Genomic DNA, 20,514 nt, shown 5'->3' with positions numbered 1-20,514 from the left:
ATATAAGTTATCCGAATGCTCTCTTGTTAAATTAATAAGTGCAGGGTAAAAAACTGCTTATTTCAAGGGTTAAATTTTGTGTTCTGGTTAATAGTATTTTAAACCCTACAATTTCTTTTTGCCCTATTCAAAAACTATTGCAGTTCAAATCGAAACCTTACACTTCATGAAAGTTTAACTAAACTGCGATGACCAAAACAAACATTTTGCATATTATACATTTTGTACGCCGCAACACATCCCAACTCAAATAACTGATCAAAACTTGTAGAGCACTTTCCGATACTCCTCTGCTCGAGGACATGATCTCCCCAGACTCGAAATTTGTGGGTGAAGCTCTCGAACAGAAGGATGTTAGGACTGTATTTGTCTCGGCGAAGGAAGGTTGGAGTCTTAATTATCTTGAGAATTTTACTGTTTTTTTTTTCAGACAACGAAGAACGCGAAAACCGGGTAGTCTTATTGTTAGGACCAACAAGTTCTCAAAAGTCAGAACTTATCGATTTTTTGTGTAATTATTTTTATGGAGTGGATTCAATGGATCAAAGGAGATTTCACATTTCCAATGAAGTATTACAATTGTAATATGAAAAAGTAAGTATTGAATTGCAGAAATTCAACTCGGAAACTCCTACAAAACCTGTACAGTGCTATATTTTTAACGAAACAAAAATGTCGGTTCGTCCTGTAATTCTGGATATGATCGCGTGTGGAGATACATAGTAGGTTTTTTTTTCAAAATTGGGAAAAAATCATAAAAGTTGCAAATTCCAATGAGCATAATAAATTATTCTTAGAATTAATGTTAAAACAAGAAATAGGATATCTACCGACTTTGGGTTTCTGGTACAAATTAAAATTAAATTAAAACTAAATTGGCCAAAACTTTACCATTTTCTTGAAACTTAGAGCAGTGTCAAATGTTCAAACCCAGTTATGTATTTAATGTACTATTGAATGTAGGCTCTTATTGGGAACAAAAGGACCGTCCCTCTAAGTCCCTCATAGCAGTCATAATCAAATGTACAATTTTGCTGTGGCGATGGAGAGGTCCATGTCATTTAACCACTGTCTTCTACCATTAGGCCAACAACAGGTCGTAAAATCTCGACTTGTTATCTGGTCGTAAATCAAAGTAAATGTAAACAGGACTAAAAAGAACTCTTCTTGTTTTATAAGGTGTTCAATAGTTTTTGGGGTTTCTAGGGACCTTACTTTTAGATTTCTATAGGTTTTGAATTCATTATTTCGAAATTATATGATTTAAATTATCGGCAACTCTTCTGTTCAAAATTCTAAAATTGCAAAAATTTTAATTGTTGAAGATTTCATAATAGGAGCATAGCTTACGTTTTGCATTTTCTCAGCCATTTTTTTGTGTGTTTTTTAACACTTTATTGAAAATCTTATACTATTTTGTTTTTTTTTAAATACGTGATAATCATTTTATTCCTTCCAGATAAATGATCCTAGTAGTTTAAATAGCCGTACGACGGGTGTTTCTTTTTACAAATTTAGCCAGAACTTGTAAAATCCTCCTCTGTTAGGAGCTTTTATGATGATAATATCTGTCTACTTTGGTTAATCTACTAAATTAAAAAAAATACATAATGTATTTCAATTGTTTATTGCAATGTATTTCAAAATTTTTTAACCACTAACTTTACGAAAAATGCAGAAAACTCTTAAGACAGTAATTTTTACAGTACAAAAAATATACAACTTGGATTAAAAAAATACAATAATAATTAAATTTCAGTGATGGTTTCGATTCGCCATCTTTAATACATAAATGGCTTCTTAACAATTGGAAGATGAGACTGGACGTTATTGCAATTGTGTTCTCACAGTTGCACAGAATGAGCATGCACGAAGAAGACGAACTGCAACAGGTATCTAGAACTTGACTTCAGATCCTACTTTCACATTTCCAGGTTCTCTCCAATCTTCCAGAACATGTACGCAACAGTATTGTTGTGTTCATCACAGCGTCCGACGGCTCCAGAACTTTCGAGCCTCTTTTACGAAGATTCGGTTTATCAGAGTGTCCCAAGTTCACTATCAACACGTCTTGTACATTTCAAAAACAAATGGGTGAGTGTGATTGAAATTTTTGTATTGATTCAGCGTTTGCATAGCTTTCTCGCGCCGTGTTAAAAGTTGTAAACAGACCGAATAGTTTTTGGCATTGAGTGCTCTCGATAAGAATTATCACTTTCCATCTCTCTCCATTTTTCGCCCTCTTTTCTCGTAAAACGTGACGACCATTTAAATCAAACATTTTCGGGCTGGCGAATCGCTAGAAAAATAAACTGCCAATCCGGCGATATTTGTTTTTTCCTGTACCTACCAGTGTGGGAATTGCAAAGAAAACGTTCTAATAATTTCAGAAGATCGGCTGAATGACGAACATCGGAGGAGATATTGGAAAATGTCTGTAAATCAATTCGATTCTTTCATGGAGAAAGTACAGGTACTTTTCAATGGCACTTTTTTGCCTAAATAGGAGATATTTACAATTTGGACCTGGTATCTTTTGAAGGCTTGAAATTGTTTGATTTCTCAGCCAGCTAATTGTTCAAAACTTTCAACTGATATGTAGTTGATAATTTGTAAACAAAAGTGGAGTATAGAAACGTTTTTGTATTGCCTCAAAATACTCATAATAGCTCCCAAAACCTATCGTGATGAAACATTGCAAAAAAATTCACAACTCTTTTTAACTTAAAGGTGGAATAGCGCCAGTGGGGATTTTGTCTAAATGTACTTAAAATTACCCGAAACAACCGAATATCATAATAATACACTCCAAAAATTTTAGGTTTTTCGTAATTTTCAGTCAAAGTTTTGGCAAGTTGTCAAAATTTTCAAAAATACGAGCTTTTGAGGAAATCCAAAGCAATTCCGCATGTTTCGACACCTCCGATGCTTTCATACAAAAAATTTAAACAAAATTAAAACATAAAAAATGTCGAAAAAAAATTTTTTTTTGGTCGACTTCCAAAAATATGAATGGCAAAAACTGAGTAATTTCCACTCTTTGACAGTACATAAAAAATTTTCAAAAAATGTTTGAAAAGTTTTATCATGATATTTGGTCATTTTGGGACCAAAGGAGTGGTTTTTAACAATTTCCAAACAATATTTACTTTGTGGATAGTGGTACATTTTCAGCCAAGAAGTATTGCAATTTTGGTGTCTAAAAACTACTAAACTTAAGAAAATTTTTAAATTTCAGGAAACCACCCCAATCACAATCTCGGGTCTCCCATTTGTGGATGATGGTATCTATGGAGTTCAGGAGTCTGGACAAAACTCGTCAAGAAGCAGTGTTTACTCCTCTAGCAAGTAGGTTGCAGTTCTTTTTTTTTCATTCCATTACATTTCCGCTTTCATAAACTAACACTCATTCTCACTCTATTATTAGATCCACAGTTATCGAAGTGGAGCAAAGCTCGAGGCAACAACAAGTTGGCCGACCGACGGAATCACCACCTCTACCACCTCCCCCACTTCCACTATCCAATCCACCTGCCAAACCAACACCCCCACCTCCACCACCAAAGCCGACAATTCGTCCGCCACCTATTCCGGCATCTCCGCCTCCAAGACCGCCGGCAAGTGAGCCTGTTGGCATACCGCTGTACAGTGAGAAGCAGCATCAACAACAACTTCGTCCAACGACGGCCGTCTCGCCGCCAAAGCCTCCAAGTTTCGCGCCGCCTGTACCGCCTGCTGCTGCTCTAATCACTGACACTTCGACCACCACAAACGCTCTAACAAACGCCATGTTCGAACAATTGAAGCAGTCTAGGTATTTAAAAAAAAAAAACTTTATCAGTATACATATAGACCGTACTAGAATTAACTAACAATGACTTTTTTGTTTTGAATGAAAAAACTTAAACTTTCCACTCAAACATTGAAAAGAAGATAGTAATTTTGTTGCTTTCAAGCTTCTATCGTGGGTTTGAAGCTCAAATGCATGTAGAGAAAAATGAGAAAAATCAAAATAAAGAATTATCAAAACAGAAATATTAACTAACAATTAAAGATTGTAGTAAAATTAAAAAAAATAAACAATTTTTAAAAATTTTTTACTAGCTAGCCACAAAGTAGACAAACAATTACGATAGTTTTCTGTATACTAATTTGAGTACACTGCATATAAACACAGTAAAAAATGCACAAACCTGCAAGAAAAAATACATTTAAAAATTTACAAAAAAAACCGCTTTGAATTCGAAAATAATTACCTGCCCTCAAACTATTCAATAATTATTTTGAAATTATTGAAACAGTGGTCGTCATAATCAGATAACATTTTTGGCATAAAAAAGCCAAACACACCTGAGAAGCTGTAATTGAAAATAGATAATTTTTACACTTTTTAAAAATTGTTTTTAAAAAAATAAATAGATGTAGCAGATCTGAGGAAAAACTAAACAAAGATAGTTTTGAAACTTTTGCAAATTTTTCTCCAATTTTTACATACTGCCAAGACTTTAATATTGAACTCAAAATCCAGTTTAACTTCTCAAGTTTTTCAGCGTCCGATACGACTACGTCCCATATAAAAGTGATCATAGATCCTTCACTCAAAACACTCAACCTTCACCATTGCCACCAGCAGGAGTCGGAGACAGGCGACACAGCGTACCAGGTAATTTTTATTAAATTTTTTTGTTAAAAACAAAGACGGGATCGCTAGTTATTGACAATTTTTGTCAAGAAAAAAGGACTTGAAATATTGCTCAATTAGGTAAACGCAAAATTGTTCATTTATAGTTCCCAATAAATTCCGTATGATCTAATATTTCGAGAAATGATTAATATCACTTAACAGCTTGGCAATTCAAAAATTGTTGGAAATTGAATCTGAATTTATAAAATTTACCAGACCTAAAAATTTTGTGGGATCTGATTGCCAAAGTTTCGACAATTCACAACTTGTTATATATATTTTTTTGGTTGTTATTATTGAAATTAGGTAATTCGAAACGTGGTTTTGACAGAAAATGATTATCAGTTTTTGAACCAAAATTAAAATTTAAGTAATTTCGCGAAATTTTGACATATGTTTAAAGGCACTCGCTTTTTTCCAAGTGGGTCTTGCAACAATCATATTGATCGCTAAGGTGCATAAGTCTACATAATTGTTTGTTAGTGTATGTAAATTCAAGTTTTAACTTTTTTACTGTACTTTTTTATAATTAAAATTTTTGGGCACGGCTACATCTCTTAGAATTTTTCCTTTTTTGACTGTCACCTACTATGATGGTTTTTAATACTTAACCTCACAATTCACATGTGTATTTTTCCGTTTCCCCCGCGAAATCTTTAAATTTCACGATGAAACGTGAATCAGAATCGGAAGAAAACTGTGTGTGTACATGTGTGTGTGGTATGCATGTGTGTGCTTGTATGCATGCCTTTGTATGTGCGCAACGACGAAATCACTGATTCACCATGAAAGGGCAACACAACACTGTTTGCTATTCTTCTTCTTCTTGGTTTCCCTCTTTTACAAAACTTTACGATAGTGAAGTCGTCTGATTGCACAGAAGATTTTGAACAATTTGAAGATTCAGGAATTGGGGATTTGATTATTTGAAATTAAGGTGCTGACCGAGGTATTGGTCAAGTACTAATTCAAGCTCCCTTCATTCAGTAGTATCGTAGATGGAAGTGCGGGAACTATAAAACAATAGAAAATATGATTGTTATCAGAGAGGCACAGAGAACAACAGTACATTGGCTTATCAGTAGTATTAACGCCCTCAAATATTCATCATACATACTTTTGGCCTTAAAGTTTTCATTAAGCAGTCGTTAGTGCAAAGTTGTATTGAGTTTGTAATACTAATTGTATTCATAATTATATCTGAAAAGCTAGAAGGATGTAATTTTAATTTTCCAATCTAAGAATGATTTGGAAATGTATAAAATGTTCGATATATGTACTTCTTCTATTTGTCTCACAAAAAGTCTTGCACAAAAATTGTGCCAGACCAGCCGTACTAATTGAAATTTCAGCGAATTCATCACTTTTTTGGGTTAAGCAATATCAATTCTTTAAAACTTTGGTGCGAAAAGAGTATTTCAAAAATTTTAAGCACGAACGTTAATTGTTTAAAAATTTAGAAAGTTGTGTTGTAGTTCAAAATGTCAAAAATTTCTGAAACAAAAATGTTTTCGTTTGGTTAATTTCCATTAGCTTCTATTTTCTCTATTCTAAATCTTAGAAAATAGTCATTTTCTGAAAAAAAAACCCTGATAGTGTACACAAATGCTGAAATAAATCAAAAAATAGCATATGTTCCTCTGAATTAGCAAAAGTTTCGAAAATCTATCACAATTTTATTAAAAATTAGATCATTCTAAACTAACACCTTTCACATTTTATACTAAATCAATAACCTGTTGTGAACGAATTTTCCATTTTCCATGTCAGAGCATTAGGTTTTACTGATAACAGAACGTAAAGTAATCAAATTTGATTTGAACACCCACAACTCTCCTAATAGTTTATGTGAGTCACTAGCTCTCTTTTCCCTCCTTTTTCTGATCATCAGTTTTGCACAAAAGACTTTACATTTACGTTTCCTTTTTTAGACGACGTTCGACATTACGCTGACGAGACAACTCCGCCGCCCGTGCTACACGACGTTGCCGACAGGTTTGTATTTAGAAATAATTTTTGATACGAGCTAAACTGCAAATTTCAAAATGCTAAATACTAGTTCTTTAAGTTTTTGAGTTTGTTGGTAGCAAATTAAAGTCAAACAGAAAAATAACTTGACTCCTGTATTTACTTTTAGATTTTTTCAAATTTCAGATACTCAACTGTGGCTTATATGAACCACGAGCCGACCCACAATTCAACACGAGTATACTCCCATTCTCCAACAAGAAGTCAGGTCGGAGTACGTGACGCGCACCGTTTGAGTCGAGACGATCTTCGCGTGGTTGATGCACAAAGTAGTCCCGCTGACTCACAATCGGAAGAACTGAGAAGAATGTACTCGGGGCGCAGTGGAAATTCTGTCAAGCCCACCGGCGATGTTACGTGAGTTTTGCTGATAAGAATTGTGGTGTTGATATTCTAATTTCAGTGCACGTTACGTTTACGACACGGCTAATCGTAATTATACGGCCTATGGGGAAAGACAAGCAAGAGAGTCATATACCTCCTTCACTAATAATGATAGAAAACGATGGTCAAGGTATTATTGAGACATCCGAAATTTCACTAAAAATAATTACAAACAGTTTTAATTAGGGCTCTAATATCGGACGTCCGGCGGCCGACAATTTCCGAGTTTGGCCACTCACTGTACTTAGTCATATAATTTTATAATGAGTGGCTGAACTCGGAAATTGTCGGTCGACGTGAAAACCTACCCTCGGAAATATTTCTAAGTTTCAAAAAAACACCTTTTCACCCATAGCTCACATTTATAAATAATTATTCAGGTCTTCCGAACCTCGAAGTGAAACTTACATAAATGACCCGTACTACTCTGGAAAAGACGTTGTCTCTGGTTATGGTGTCATCGAGACTCGCAGAAGTCGTACCAGTCTCCACAGTCACGGCAGTGTCCCAGAACTTATTCACTCGGAGAACAAATATGACTATCAGCAACTTACTGATCAACAAAATCGGTATTTATTATCAATTTTTACCAGTTTTAAACATCATATGATTTCAGAGAAATGGAACGGAAATCGCGTTTGGACACTGAACGCCGCAGCAGACGGCAATCAGAAGGTTTGATTTTTTTGCCAGGAAAAAAAGAAAAAAAAGTTTAATAAAAATTTATAGGTTCCCGCCAAATCTACATTGATCGTCAAATTTCCCCGGAAAGACAAAGAAAAGATCAATACTCTGGTACTTATACTAATGTGAACATGCAGGATAATCCGCAGTATAGCATCAGAAGAGAGGTCCCGCCACCTGTGATTCCACCAAAGCCACAAGTTGTTCCACATGTTCAGAGAGTGAGTTGAACCTTAAAAATAAAATTTAAAAAAAATAGTTTAAGGTTAATGGTGGCGAAGTCTATGAAGACGAGAGATCAATCTATGAGGCGTATAGCCAAATCCAACACCAACGTCCTCAACCACCAATCTACGGCGGGCAAACCTTACAACCCATTCCACCACCACCACAACCACAACCAATCCCACAGCAGTATCCTCCACGTTATGACCAGGTTCCAGACCGTATGTTTTTGTTTGAATTATTTTTGACAATCTCATACGTTGATAATTTCAGAATCAATTTCGAATCACTACATCATTCCAAAGTCGATGCGCGGCTCGTCTTCTCCGATACTAGTACGCGTTCAACTTTCGAGCAAATCCCCAGACTCTGTCCGACGTGTATGACCCTTTTTTCCTTATGTGTATTCTTACTTTTCCCCGCATGAAACTTTCTTTGAATTTTAGTGATTTGATTCAAAGGTCTTTTGCCATTTTTAGAAACTTTTTTGTATTTCATATATTGAAAATCTTGTGAACGACTAGTGGGCTTTTGAAACAAATTACTTTTTATTTTAACTAGTTAAAAACTATATATTAACAAATTTAAACTTTCCAGCAAGTTCAACCGCAGCCACAGCCGCAGCCACAACAACAACAGCAATACGAAGCTTATGGAGAAGCTGACTATGTTTCCAGAAATTTACCATTGGGAGTAACCGAGGAAACAACGACAACTACAACTACAACTCGTAATGAAGAAATTGAAAGAAAGAGGAGAAAGAAGAAGGAGGAGGAGGATAGGAAGAAGAGCGAGGAAATTTATGTTCCTTGTAAGCGGGAAAATATATTGAATAGTTTTGGTAGCTAGTTAAAACAAGAGCCATGTACCTGATTTTCTTTATAAGGCTTGTATCATAAATTGTATCAAAACTGCAAAGCCAGTTTTTTTTCAAAACAATTTTTAAAAATTTTTTAAAAAGTACTTTCAATTTAGTTTAGAAAACCATAGTAAGTTTTTTTTTCCAGATAATAACGGCGAACAAGACTATGATCGTTACAACAACTATCGTGGTAAGTCCTGTCTTTTAAATTCAAAGGGTTTCATTATTATTCCAGATGCAGAAAATGCGCTGATCGAGGAGGAATACAATACGAGACACTTGAAGCGTACCACCGAGCATCCACACAGAAAACAACCTCCACAGAAAAGAGACAACACCAAGGATCAGCATAGGGGAGGGAAAAAATCAAGGTATATTCGAATCAAAAACCGAACAACGTATTACGGAGATGAATGTCAACGGTGGAAAGTTGTGTTTTTCATTGAAACACTGGCGCCAATAATTGTTGCAACCTTTTTCCTTATTTTACTAATAATTTTTGTATATAACGAAGTGTCCAAAAAAGCTCAAGAAAATCAAACATAACACTAATATATTCTAACCGGTTTCAGCCATCATCACTCAAGAGAAACTAAACATCGAATTGGTTGGTCTCCATCTAACTACCGTAACCCACGTGACTGTTTCCTTAATCTTCTATGTTTCATTATTGCTCCACTAGTCATTATACTCATCCTTGTGGTAATTATTGTTTTTGTCATTATTCAATAGAAAAACGAAGTTTTTGTGATCATTATATGTCCAATTTGTAGTTCTTTGCTAATTCTCTGTTGATAACATGATAACAAGTCATGCACTACAAATACAAAAAAACTTCTGAATGTTTAAACTTTAATCCATGCATCACTAACTGCCATAGACATTTGACAATTTCTTTCAATATATTTTCGATGAATATTGTGATACTTTTTGAATTTTTATTCTGTTGCAGAAGATTGTATTCTGTATTTTTATATTTAAAATTTTTATTCTGAATCACTCATGATTTTTTATTTTCCAATTTACATTTACTGATTAATTTACTCATTGTGAATAAAAGTATATGATTTATTTGTTTGATTCTGTCAATTTTGTATTGCGGTACATTTTGATGATGACTGTTCTAAATGGAACTAGTTGCATTTAAACATGTTCTAAAAATAATCATCAAAATTTGAGCTAAAGTATGGTCAGTGGGGATTTTTTATGATTATATTCAAAATAGTCCAACATGGCACGACACTATCATATAATTCAACACTCAAGACCTTTCTATGTAGATTTCTCACACTTTTCAGTCAAAGTTTTGCTTAACTACCAGGTTTCTATGAAACTTAAATTTCTGAAAAATTATAACTTTTGCGCTATGTTGAACTCTGAAAATAATGTGAACTATTAGAAGATTTTAAAAAAATATTGTCGAAATATTGCGTATACATTTTCACAGGTTTTGCTATATTTTCGAAAAACTTGGTTCACACATCTTTTTTTAACATTCTTATGTACTTTTATAACAAATCCCATTTCAAAAAAGAAACTTTCTCCCCCTCAATTCACCTGCTTTTACTTTTTGATATCAACCCATATCTCTTCAGCTCGAGAGATTTTTTTTCTAATCTGCTCATAAAATCAAAATTATTTATATGTATGGCTACGTCAGCAGTTTTTCAATCTTCTTCTCTTTCTCCATACTTATTCTAATCAAGGCTTATCGGGGTTTTGTGCGAGATTGTTGTTTTTATTTCGTTTATTTTTATGAGTTCTCTTTTATGATTTCCTTATTTGATTGAAAATAAGGAGAGCTTTAAAAATAGGCTTCAAAATGTCAACATGTTTTTTCGGATATTATTTTGATTGGCAAATAAATACATTTCAGATTTTCAACAAAAAAGTGAACTTTGAAAGAAAATAACAAATTTTTTGGTTTAGATAATTCATCAAAAAAAAACTGTTTAATTAAAAAATAGGAAAAAATCTGATTTCAAGTTTTGATTTCAAAATATTATTCAAAACACTTAAAACATAAAAAATATATTAATGTGTTGAAAAAATAATGTTTTTTTTTTCAATCTTTTTAAATGGTTTTCAATTCCTTGCATTTTTGAAGCCCTACAATGTTAAAATAAAGCCAACACAATTTGAAAAGAAAAATGCTCTATACAATGTTCAAAAATTTAAAATTTTTGTAGAACTTTCGAAGAAGCCGACAACAAAAAAGAGCCAAAGATTCGGCCACTTTTAAATTTTTGCGAATTTTCTGTTTTTCGGTATATTTTGTAGTGGACGTTGATTTTATTTTTGTAATACATGTACAATTACAATAATAAAATTAAAAAACATGATTAAATTTGCCAAACAGTGATTTGATTTGTGTTGCACATTTTTTGCACAATTTCCAGTAAAAATTTTTTTAAAAAATTTCAGACTATGGTCAGATTTTTTGATTTGATTTGACTTTTTTATGATTTAATTTGATTTGGTCAGGTTTCAAATTTTGGACAGATTTTGGTACATCTGTAGTTCCAAAACCCCTTGAAAACCAAAGCATATCCCCCGTCCGAATGTACCTTATGTGCACGCATGATGTCTATAATTGGGGGCCAAAGAGGCGTTTTGCAAACTTATTGGAATGCATAGACACAGGCGAAAAGAGAAAAAGAAACAGAAACCCGAAAAGGTAGAAGAGCAGATGTCTCCGACTGCTGCCTATTTGCATAATTGACGTTTTGCAAAAAGAGCCACTACCTTGGACTCACCTTTGAGAGCAGGAGGAAGACGTGTGGAGAGAAGCGAGAAAGGGGGGGGGGGGTTCTCCTTCCTTATAATTACTGGAAGAGGAGATTGGTCAGTGCCTACAGCTGCCCATTTTGTACATCCTCTCTGCTAGGGTTGACCAACCACATTTCGCAAACGACTGCTCTTCCACATGGAGCGATCTGTTCAGTTTCTTTTTTCGACGAGTTCTTCGTAGTCATGGCAATCATACTCCATTTAGCCCCCAGATTGGGAGACCAGATCTTTTTCTTGTGCAGCGTTTTTATTTTCTCACTCGTTCTCTTTCTCTCTCTCTATCTCTCTCACGGTCACCACCGGGCGAGACTCATCATATTTATTTCTGTTTTCCGGCTCTTGATGAGCCTCATTTGGCCACCACCACCACCTCCAAATAAATATGTAGTTGTTGGACGACGTCCCCTCACCGCCTACGAATTGAATACAAATGCCATTTTTTTCTGGTTATTTCATAATTTTTGCTCGTTGACTACTCGTTCTTCTGCTTCACTTTTTTTTCATTGTAAAAAGGTTCCAAAGTTCATTTTTTTATTTTTAGGATTCATATTACAATGGCAAGACGCGGGTTTAAACAAAGGTTGAAAGTAGGTTATTTGGATTTGCAAAATTATTTTAGGTACTTTAGTAAGTTACACGTATACTTCAGTAAGTTACACGTATACTTCAGTAAGTTACACGTATATATTTTTCCCAAAAAATTATTTTTCTATGAAAAATTGTCTCAAAACCCCACACATTTCAGAATATAAAAAAAATTTTATCTGGGTTTTGCTTAAACTCTTTTCTCTGAATAATATAATTGATCGTTTCGTGAGAAACGAATTTTCGAAATCTCACAATATTTCGAATATAATGTCAATTTCAACTTTAAATATTTTGTTTTGTTACATCAAAAAAATAAACTGACTAGAAAAAAACTTGTTGAACGACTTTAATAATACATCACAGAATAGTGTTTTTCAGGTCACCAGAGAGTCAATCGAGAGGTTCTGCCATGATTTGAAAATTGTCAAAATGCTCACAAGTCCCGATAGACCGGTAAGGTTTTTCAATTACATTAGATGAAACTAATTTTTCTGAAAAAAGTTTGAATCGACAAGATTTTAATAAATATATCAATTTCGACTGAGAGTTTTGCACTATTCAGTTTACAGAAAAAAAAACAATTTACGAGCCTTTTTATTTTTAATACGTTTCAATCACTCAGATTCTGAGTTTACAAAATTTTTATTAAAAAGTCGAAGCTGCTCAAATGGCTAATTTTTTTAAATTCAAAAGCATTAAAAAAAAACAAATACGCGAATAATTGACTGTAGGTAATTTTGGAGCTTAGAAAAATTATTTCAGAAAATGCCCGATTTTTTTTTGGGGTCATAAAAGTTTTAAACTAACAAAAGTTCAGAGCTCTTCTGGAGCAGAAACCGTGTCACTGCTCAGCGAGGAAGACGACGACAAAATGCCAAGCTACAAAACGCGTCCTTTTATGGAAAAACTCGACCTGTCGCACCTTGGACCATCTGACCCATTACGAGACAGTGACTTGCAACCTGCTATCACAACTCCACGCAAAAACTTGAACTTTGGTGAGTCATGCTTCTTCACTCAAACACTTTTCGCCCATTTTTTCAACTTCTCAATATTTACTCTCTTGCAGATTTGCCTAGGTCGCCGCGAATCGAGACGACGACATCCGCTGACCGGAACGTGGAACTTAGAAGGTAAGAGAGTGGTGTTACTGGTGACGCAACGCTCTTTTTTTTAGAAAAAAAATATATTTCTTCCTGTTTGTTTTTTATTGCGAATCTAAAAGAGTAATAATAAAGGCTTTAGTTAGTTGGTTAAAAGTGCAACTCATGTTTCCATTCTCAAATTTCATGGCTTTTCCATTATTTTCAAGTTTAGACATCCCACTCACATTAATATTTTATTTGCACTTTACGTAGCATTTTTGCGTTCAAATAGTAAGGAGGAAGAAAACTAGGTTTTTTTTTGGGAAATAAGGGTATCACATTTCTATCTGCACAGGCTCCGACGCAAATCCATCGAATCTCCTCGAACATTTCTAAACGGTCTCGCTGGAATCGAGTCGCTTCCGGCAGTGATTATTGCGAAAAAAGACAACAACGTGAATCCGTCGCAAATTCTTCTGGTTAGTTGGATTATTTTCACCTTTTCCCCACATAGGGAAAGGGAAAGATGGGGGGGGGGGGGGGGAGATGACGACGCCATTAAAATGAGTCAATTTGTAAAGAAAAAACGACGAATTGAAGAGGGGGGGGGGGGGGGGGGCCGACAGGTAAATGCAAAATGGATAGCGTGGAAAAGGACATAATGCAGTCATTTTTGCGGAATACGAACGCTATTACTGACGCAAATGTTCAAAAATTCAAATTGTAACTGACAAATTATGGACTTTGTATTGTATTTTTTCGTTATTAGCCCAGTCTCCAGCCTTCCACACCGTATTAGTAGTGTATCTAAATAATTTAAGCTTTTAAATGTTTTTTTTTGTCAATTTTGCAATGATTTTCATCTTCTTAAAAATAAAAATAAAAATATGTTCACAGTAACTTGAAATTGTAAAACGATTCATTAAGTGAGCAGCCGACATCAATATAGTTTTGCGAAAAAAGTCACGTAGTCACAAAAAACGAGCCGCGCTCCTGAAAACTTTGTCTATATACACTCGTAGGAATCTCAATTAACTTTGAAAATTTAGTTTAACTTTTTCTTGCGATTTGGTGCTGCTTCACCTACAAATTTTGCTCCTTTTTGCTCTTTTTTAAAGCACAATAATTTCATGACTCTTGTGAAATTTCAATCTTTCCATCCGATTGACGCAGTGAAATCAAAATCCTTAATAATCCGTTTAGGAAATTTAAAAATAAGTCCAAACAGAGAAAAAAAACGTGAAGCAGAGAAGTTGTGAGAGGTTATTCACTTATTCAGTGTTTGTATTGAGCTAAATGTGTGGAATAATCACGTTACCAAAACCTGATTGAATTGCTCACTCCCGTGTGAATTTTCTTGTGTGAGAAACAACACTTGTACCTACTTTTTGGAAATGACAAATGGAAATGAAATGTCTGTTTTTTTGTTTTGTTTTTCCAGACCTTGAAATCTGTTGTTACAAATTAAATATGTAACCTCTAAACGTATTTTTTTTTAATTTTTCCATATCTGAAAACCTGTCCACAATGGATAGAAACTTGTAAACAAATCATTTAGTTTAGCAAAAAATAAATCTTGTTTGTCTTCATTGCATTTAAAAAATGTGGCTTCCTGCATTTATGCTCTAACTAGGGAACCGTCAGAAGGTGCCCATTAAACTTGCATATAAGACTTATGCCATTCGATAGTGCATGTCTTAAAACGGTTACTCGTGAATTTTTAGCGGCAAAACTCCAGAACCAAGCTCACGGCGGGCTCTCAAAGATCCTGAAAATAGCATTTTAACGAAGCATTGGAGGGCCAATTTTCCAATTTCATTTTGGTAGCTGATATCTCCGCGGATAAATTTTTCACAGAAAAGTCATCAACTGATCAGTTGTTGATCTTTTTGTAAAGAACAAGTTTGTAGTTGAAAGTTTTTTACCAAAAAATTGGTGTTTCAGATAGAAGCGCGTGAAGTGCGGCAACTGTTGTTACTATTTTAATGCTGCTATTGCTATTCTAATGCTTTTATCTGGAACAATTTTTTTTGGTAAAAACTTTCAACTACAAACTTGTTCTTTATAAAAAGATCAACAACTTATCAGTTGATGACTTTTCTGTAAAAAAAATTATCCACGGAGATATGAGCTACCAAAGTGAATTTGGACAATTGCTTCTTTAGATCGTTAAAGTTCTTCCTTACAGTGCTATTATAGGATCTTTGAGAGCCCGCCGTGAGCTTGGTTCTGGAGTTTTGCCGCTAAAAATTCACGAGTAACCGTTTTAAGACATGGACTATCGAATGGCATAAGTTTCATATGCAAGTCCGATGGGCACCTTCTGACGGTTCCCTAGTAAGATACTTTCTGAAAATTTTCATTTTTCTGTATTAAAAAACAACTATCATACATGATTGTTTCAGAATTTTAATCAAAATGATTTCCAACCATTTTTTTGAATCATTTTGTATGCCGTCTGTAAACCTAAAAATGCACTCACTTAACGGTGGAGTAGCGCCAGTGGGGAAATTGTTAAAAGCCACTCCAATGGTCTCAAAATGACCAAATATCATAATAAAACTTTTCAAAAATTTATTGAAACTTTTTTATTCACTCTCAAGAAGTGACAATTATTCAGTTTTTGCCACTCATATTTTTGGAAGTCGACCAAAAAAAATTTTTTTTCTCTAAATTTTTTATACTGTAATTTTGTTTTATTTATTTGTATCAAAACATTGTAAGGGTCGGAACATGCGACAGTGCTTTGGATTTCCTCAGAAGCTGATTTTTTTCTAAATTTTGGCACTTTCCAAAACTTGGACGGGAAATGATCAAAAATCTAAAATTTTGTAGAGTGTTTTATTATGATATTTGGTCGTTTTGGATCATAATAAGTGTATTTAGATAAAATCTCCACTGGCGCTACTCCACATTTAAAAGCATATACGGAAAGTATTTTTCTGTAATTTTACTCTATTGGCTCCGTGAGCATTCGTATTTTAGAAACATCATCAAAAAATGTATTTGACGAATGTACAATTTTTGATCGGTCTAGCAAATTTTGTAATCATCAGTTTTCTCAATAAAAACTAGGTCAGCTTCTGATAAAATCCTCTGGAACAACCCATCCATCATTTTTCCTCGGTCAGTTAGATGAAGATGGGATCAAGTTTCAACAAAGTTTATCACCAAACCGGAAGGAGGAAAGGTCTCTCTCGCTCTTTTCGAAACCGTGTGAAGACAAGTGTTACTCACTATTCGGGAAAAAAATACGTTTCTCCTATCCGTTTTGCTACCAGTTTGGTTGCAAATCGAGAAAGAAAGTGGAGAGATAGGGAAACCGAAGAAAAAAAACATAGATTATACGCATGTACACCATCTGTTCTCTCCCCAGTACACGGATTCTCTAATTCTTCCAGTTTTTCGCGTATATTTTTCACTGTAAAATCATCAAATAGTGCATCATCGTCATCACCTTCTTCTTCTTCTTCTTTTTTTTTCTTTTTTCTTCCCATTTTTCCAATTTTGCCTTTTCTTTCCAAAAACAAGCAGACAAGGCATTATTGTTGAATAGTAGCAATTCCAAATTTTTGGCCGTGGTGATAACGTATGTTGATAACTTTACCATTTTGTTCCTTCCATCAGCCTTGACCTCACTCTGTGCTAATTCTCTTTTGTCAGTTGGTTGGGGGGCTGCCTTAAGTCGGTGGAAACAAATCTTGTTTTACACTAGTTATCGCACACGATCATTCTTTTTGTCAATTAGGTGTACTCATGACATTTGCGAAATTTAGACGAATGATGATAATGGTTGGAGTCAGAAGCACTCTATACTTTATCACTCCTGCTAAGTTTTTGAGAGCAAAACATTTATTGATCCAACTTTTCAGAAATTGTGAATTCTCTAACTGTCATATATTCCGCGCTTCCAGTAAGAACTTAAATATTATTTTTAAGATTTGTATTTAAATTAGAGTATAAGCAGAAAATTGCTCAAAAATAGTTTTCCCCGTTTATCATATTTGATATTGATCAAAAAATTGGTTTCTTTTACGACTTTCATACTTAAATGTTATCTCAGTATGTTCTAACTAGTTTGAAAATGAAGGTAACATAGAATACTTTGTGAAAAGTTGTTTCCGATTATTAAAAATCTAGCTGTAAAGCAATATATTTTTTCTAAAGTTTGTTAGCAAATATTTTGTGCATTCTCAGTTTTTTATAAAACAAAAACTGCAATTATATACATTTTTTAAGTTAATCAATATAATGAAAAGAAACCGTTGTACTCTAAAGTTCCTGTGAGAATGGCTATGAAGCATTTGAAAATTTTTGAGTTCAGTTTCACACGAAAAAAAATATTTTCCCAATATGTTTTTTCAAATAATTTTAATTCTTAAAATAACGTAGGGTAAATATAAATTAAAATGAGTGTATAAAATCTGCGCTGTGCAATACGGCTTTTCCTTTTTCAATAACAAGAAGCATCTCCTTGTAAAACAATTTTGATGTTTTTATTGATGTTTCTCCAATTTCTTCCCGCGTTCAAAAACTTTTGGGAAATTAAGTCAGACTTCGAGTTTGCACCTGTTTATGTAAACCCAGCTCATTTCTAGAACACTTGAACTTATTTCATGATATCACTGTTATCAAATCCTTGATTGTTATTTAAATTTGAAAAAAACCTAAAATAAAAGATTTCATATCCTTCCCCTCTTGTACTTGACAACTGTTTTTCATTGACACTGATATCATCATTGGTCAAAAAGGCTTCAATTTGTAGAGTTAGGAAAAGAAACGTGTAATTATCTTTGGCTTCGCTCCAAAATAAACTTTATATAGAGCATGAGCCGTCTTTCTCTGTTTCTCCCTGCTTTTGTCCTACTCTATCACATAATCATAATCATAGTAGCAATCACATAACTTTTAGACTTGTTTTCATTATTTGTTTTCTTTTTTTTTGGTGGCATTCTTTTTTCTCAAAGATTTATAACAAGTCCTAGTTCTTAGTATCAAATTCTTTTTGAAAATTTTCAACTTTACTTGCCGGGATATTATAAAATGGTCGTTTTTAATTTGATTTTAAAAAAGTAAATTGAAATTTTTTGAATTTTTCTTTTTGATACCATTTAAGATAATTTCTATCCGGAGCAGCATTTTTGATATTTTTTTCCTGAAAATTAAAATGAACAAGATTTTTAATTTGTTGATTTCTGGAGAAAAAATGAAAAAAAATTATGAAATTTAGATTTTAGATTTCAGAAACAAACTTCGATAGATTTTATTCAAATCTGACTGTCAGTTTTTTGGAAAAAAGATTTATTTGAAAGATTTTGCTTGAAATCCTAGAAACCCTGGAAAATCGAGAATCTTTCAACAATAATTTCAACTCCAAACAGAAAAATCGTTGAGTGCTGCCAAAAAATCATACTTGCTTCTCTAATAAATATTTAGATATTTGGAAAATGTATCCTATGAACTCCTAACAAAATGATATCGAATTTTTTCAAATTTTTTTTCAGCTAGATTTGTTTTTAAGAAGAATTCCACTGAAATTTTGAAAAAAAATGACAAAAATTTGCAAAAATTTGAAATAAGATTTTAGGTACTTGTATTCTAATCCCTCATATTAAAAATGAATTTTTAAATAAAAACGTGTCGAGTTTTTGTATTTTTCGGCTTATAAACATTTAATCATTTCTAAGCCTAAACAGGGAAAATGAACATCACGTTTTATCAGAATCGGAAGATAAATGGAAGTTTAATTAATTTTAAAAATGCGGGGTTTTAATGCACAAGTACCAAATTTTGTAAATATATTCGCTCTTGATTATGATTGCTTTTATTCTTTAGATTGTTGCATTGTTTCCAGGATAACTCAGTCTCATAAACTATGTCCTCCAGAAAGTTTTTTACTGAACAAAATGAAACTTGCTTTGGAACTCCATAGGATCAATTCCTTTTTTCAGTCATTTTTCAGCCGCCGTCATCTTCCATTCCTAAACTTCGCTTTTAATATTTCTCCCGTTCAATATAAAAATAGTGAAACGTAAAAGGAATGATGATTAGGTGACCACGGATTGCACTTGACGAGTGCCCGATAATGATACATCGAGAGAGTGAGAGAAAAAGAGCAGGCGATCTAGCGACAGCTGTCGGGGGTCGTCGAAGTGTAGAAGGACGGACCTCTGAAATGAAAGCAAAAACGTATTCCGTCTCTCCTCGAGAAAATATATACTCCATCTCTTTCTCTCCCTCGCTCTCGCCGGGAGCCCCGTCTACCCGCTGTAACAATACCAGTGTTCTATCGGCTCGTCGCCGCTTTCGCCTCGAAAGTCTTCTCGAGGGGCTCGCAATTTATTGGCTTCTAGACCATTCAGCTTCTTCTTCTTCTTCTTTTTCTGCTTTTTCATTTTCTCTTCTTGCTGCTTCGTCTCTTTTTCTTTTTTACCGCCGACGTTCTGGTTGCACTCGCTCACTACTACCTGTCTTTTTTCGCTTGATCATCGTTTCATCTTTTATCCTCCCACTTTTTTTCGTATCCGCTTTTCTAGTTTTTTAGGATCTAGATTTTTGAATAGTGGTTTTGGTTTTTTAGCTTAAAAACTCCGCTCTAAGAGCTCTTTCAACCTTTTTCGTAGAATTAATGTTCAGAATTCTCATCATCATCACCATCTATCGTTCATTCTTTCATCACATCTTCTTTTCCAAATCTTCTTACAAAATATGTCGCTCCTCCTAAAGGAAAAGTTGTTACTATTACTAATCACTTCAATCTGCAGTTTCTGCTGGTTCAGGCCACTCCTATTCTTCTTCTTTTTCGCACTTTCATTTCAATCTATGTTTTCCCACTAATTGCTACCTGCTAGATACTGATCTATTATATAATTCTATTTTAAGTTACCAGTGGGTTCAAGTTCATTTTATAAATAAAAAATGCAATGCAAATAAAAAATTTTTTAAGTAGTATTTTTCCTCTCATTATGAATCAATCCTCCTTCCTCTATTAAATTTGATTATGATCCTATCTTTTTTCCTTTGTTACCTCTCACTCTGCCTCTCAAGTTTGTTTGATTTGTTGCGTTTTTCCATGTTTTTGTGCATTTTTGCTCCAACTTGCTGCCACCTACTCAACAGTTGTCCTGCAAAATATCTCGTTTCTTTGTTCTTCCCCCGCCATTCTTTTAATCTCTCTTCCAATT

General features: G+C 33.9%; 2 protein-coding genes and 3 non-coding genes across 6 annotated transcripts in view; 3 read left to right on the top strand and 2 right to left on the bottom strand.

Annotated features, from left to right (window-relative positions):
- Positions 1-302: 302 nt before the first annotated feature.
- tag-343 (RNA polymerase II-associated factor 1 homolog) lies at positions 303-9,942 on the top strand (the record flags this gene model as incomplete). 2 transcript variants are annotated; one of them, NM_001047786.4, is made up of 21 exons in its annotated part: positions 303-384; positions 431-570; positions 613-722; positions 1,760-1,892; positions 1,935-2,094; positions 2,391-2,473; positions 3,239-3,348; positions 3,428-3,814; positions 4,551-4,663; positions 6,616-6,679; positions 6,839-7,069; positions 7,116-7,226; positions 7,477-7,665; positions 7,713-7,771; positions 7,826-8,001; positions 8,046-8,226; positions 8,279-8,385; positions 8,603-8,816; positions 9,013-9,057; positions 9,103-9,238; positions 9,440-9,942. In NM_001047786.4, the coding sequence occupies 21 exons, from the start codon at positions 303-305 to the stop codon at positions 9,597-9,599; spliced, it is 2,991 nt and encodes a 996-aa protein (NP_001041251.1). The 2 variants fall into 2 exon arrangements, with proteins under 2 accessions (NP_001041251.1, NP_001041252.1); NM_001047787.4 differs by lacking the exons at positions 303-384; positions 431-570; positions 613-722; positions 1,760-1,892; positions 1,935-2,094 and having other exon boundaries at positions 2,432-2,473; positions 9,440-9,599.
- Positions 9,943-12,211: 2,269 nt separating this feature from the next.
- F43B10.1 (EF-hand domain-containing protein) overlaps positions 12,212-20,514 on the top strand; it is a gene marked incomplete at its 5' end in the record, with an annotated part of 25,191 nt that continues 16,888 nt past the window's right edge. The window contains 5 exons of the mRNA NM_001348608.3: positions 12,212-12,244; positions 12,624-12,698; positions 13,063-13,243; positions 13,315-13,378; positions 13,686-13,809. Coding sequence (NP_001335559.1) covers positions 12,212-12,244; positions 12,624-12,698; positions 13,063-13,243; positions 13,315-13,378; positions 13,686-13,809 — 477 coding nt within the window. The remainder of the gene's footprint in view (positions 12,245-12,623; positions 12,699-13,062; positions 13,244-13,314; positions 13,379-13,685; positions 13,810-20,514) is intronic.
- F43B10.3 lies at positions 13,607-13,818 on the bottom strand. The gene has a single exon (NR_072910.1). It is a non-coding gene; the product is annotated as an Unclassified non-coding RNA F43B10.3 (non-coding RNA).
- On the bottom strand, positions 19,371-19,594 carry F43B10.4. The gene has a single exon (NR_072909.1). It is a non-coding gene; the product is annotated as an Unclassified non-coding RNA F43B10.4 (non-coding RNA).
- Positions 19,437-19,683, top strand: F43B10.5. Its single transcript, NR_072908.1, has one exon. It is a non-coding gene; the product is annotated as an Unclassified non-coding RNA F43B10.5 (non-coding RNA).

The sequence above is a fragment of the Caenorhabditis elegans genome, chromosome X (genome assembly GCF_000002985.6).
Source record: "Caenorhabditis elegans chromosome X".
Classification (NCBI taxonomy): domain Eukaryota; kingdom Metazoa; phylum Nematoda; class Chromadorea; order Rhabditida; family Rhabditidae; genus Caenorhabditis; species Caenorhabditis elegans.
This window is presented reverse-complemented; position numbering and strand designations above follow the sequence as displayed.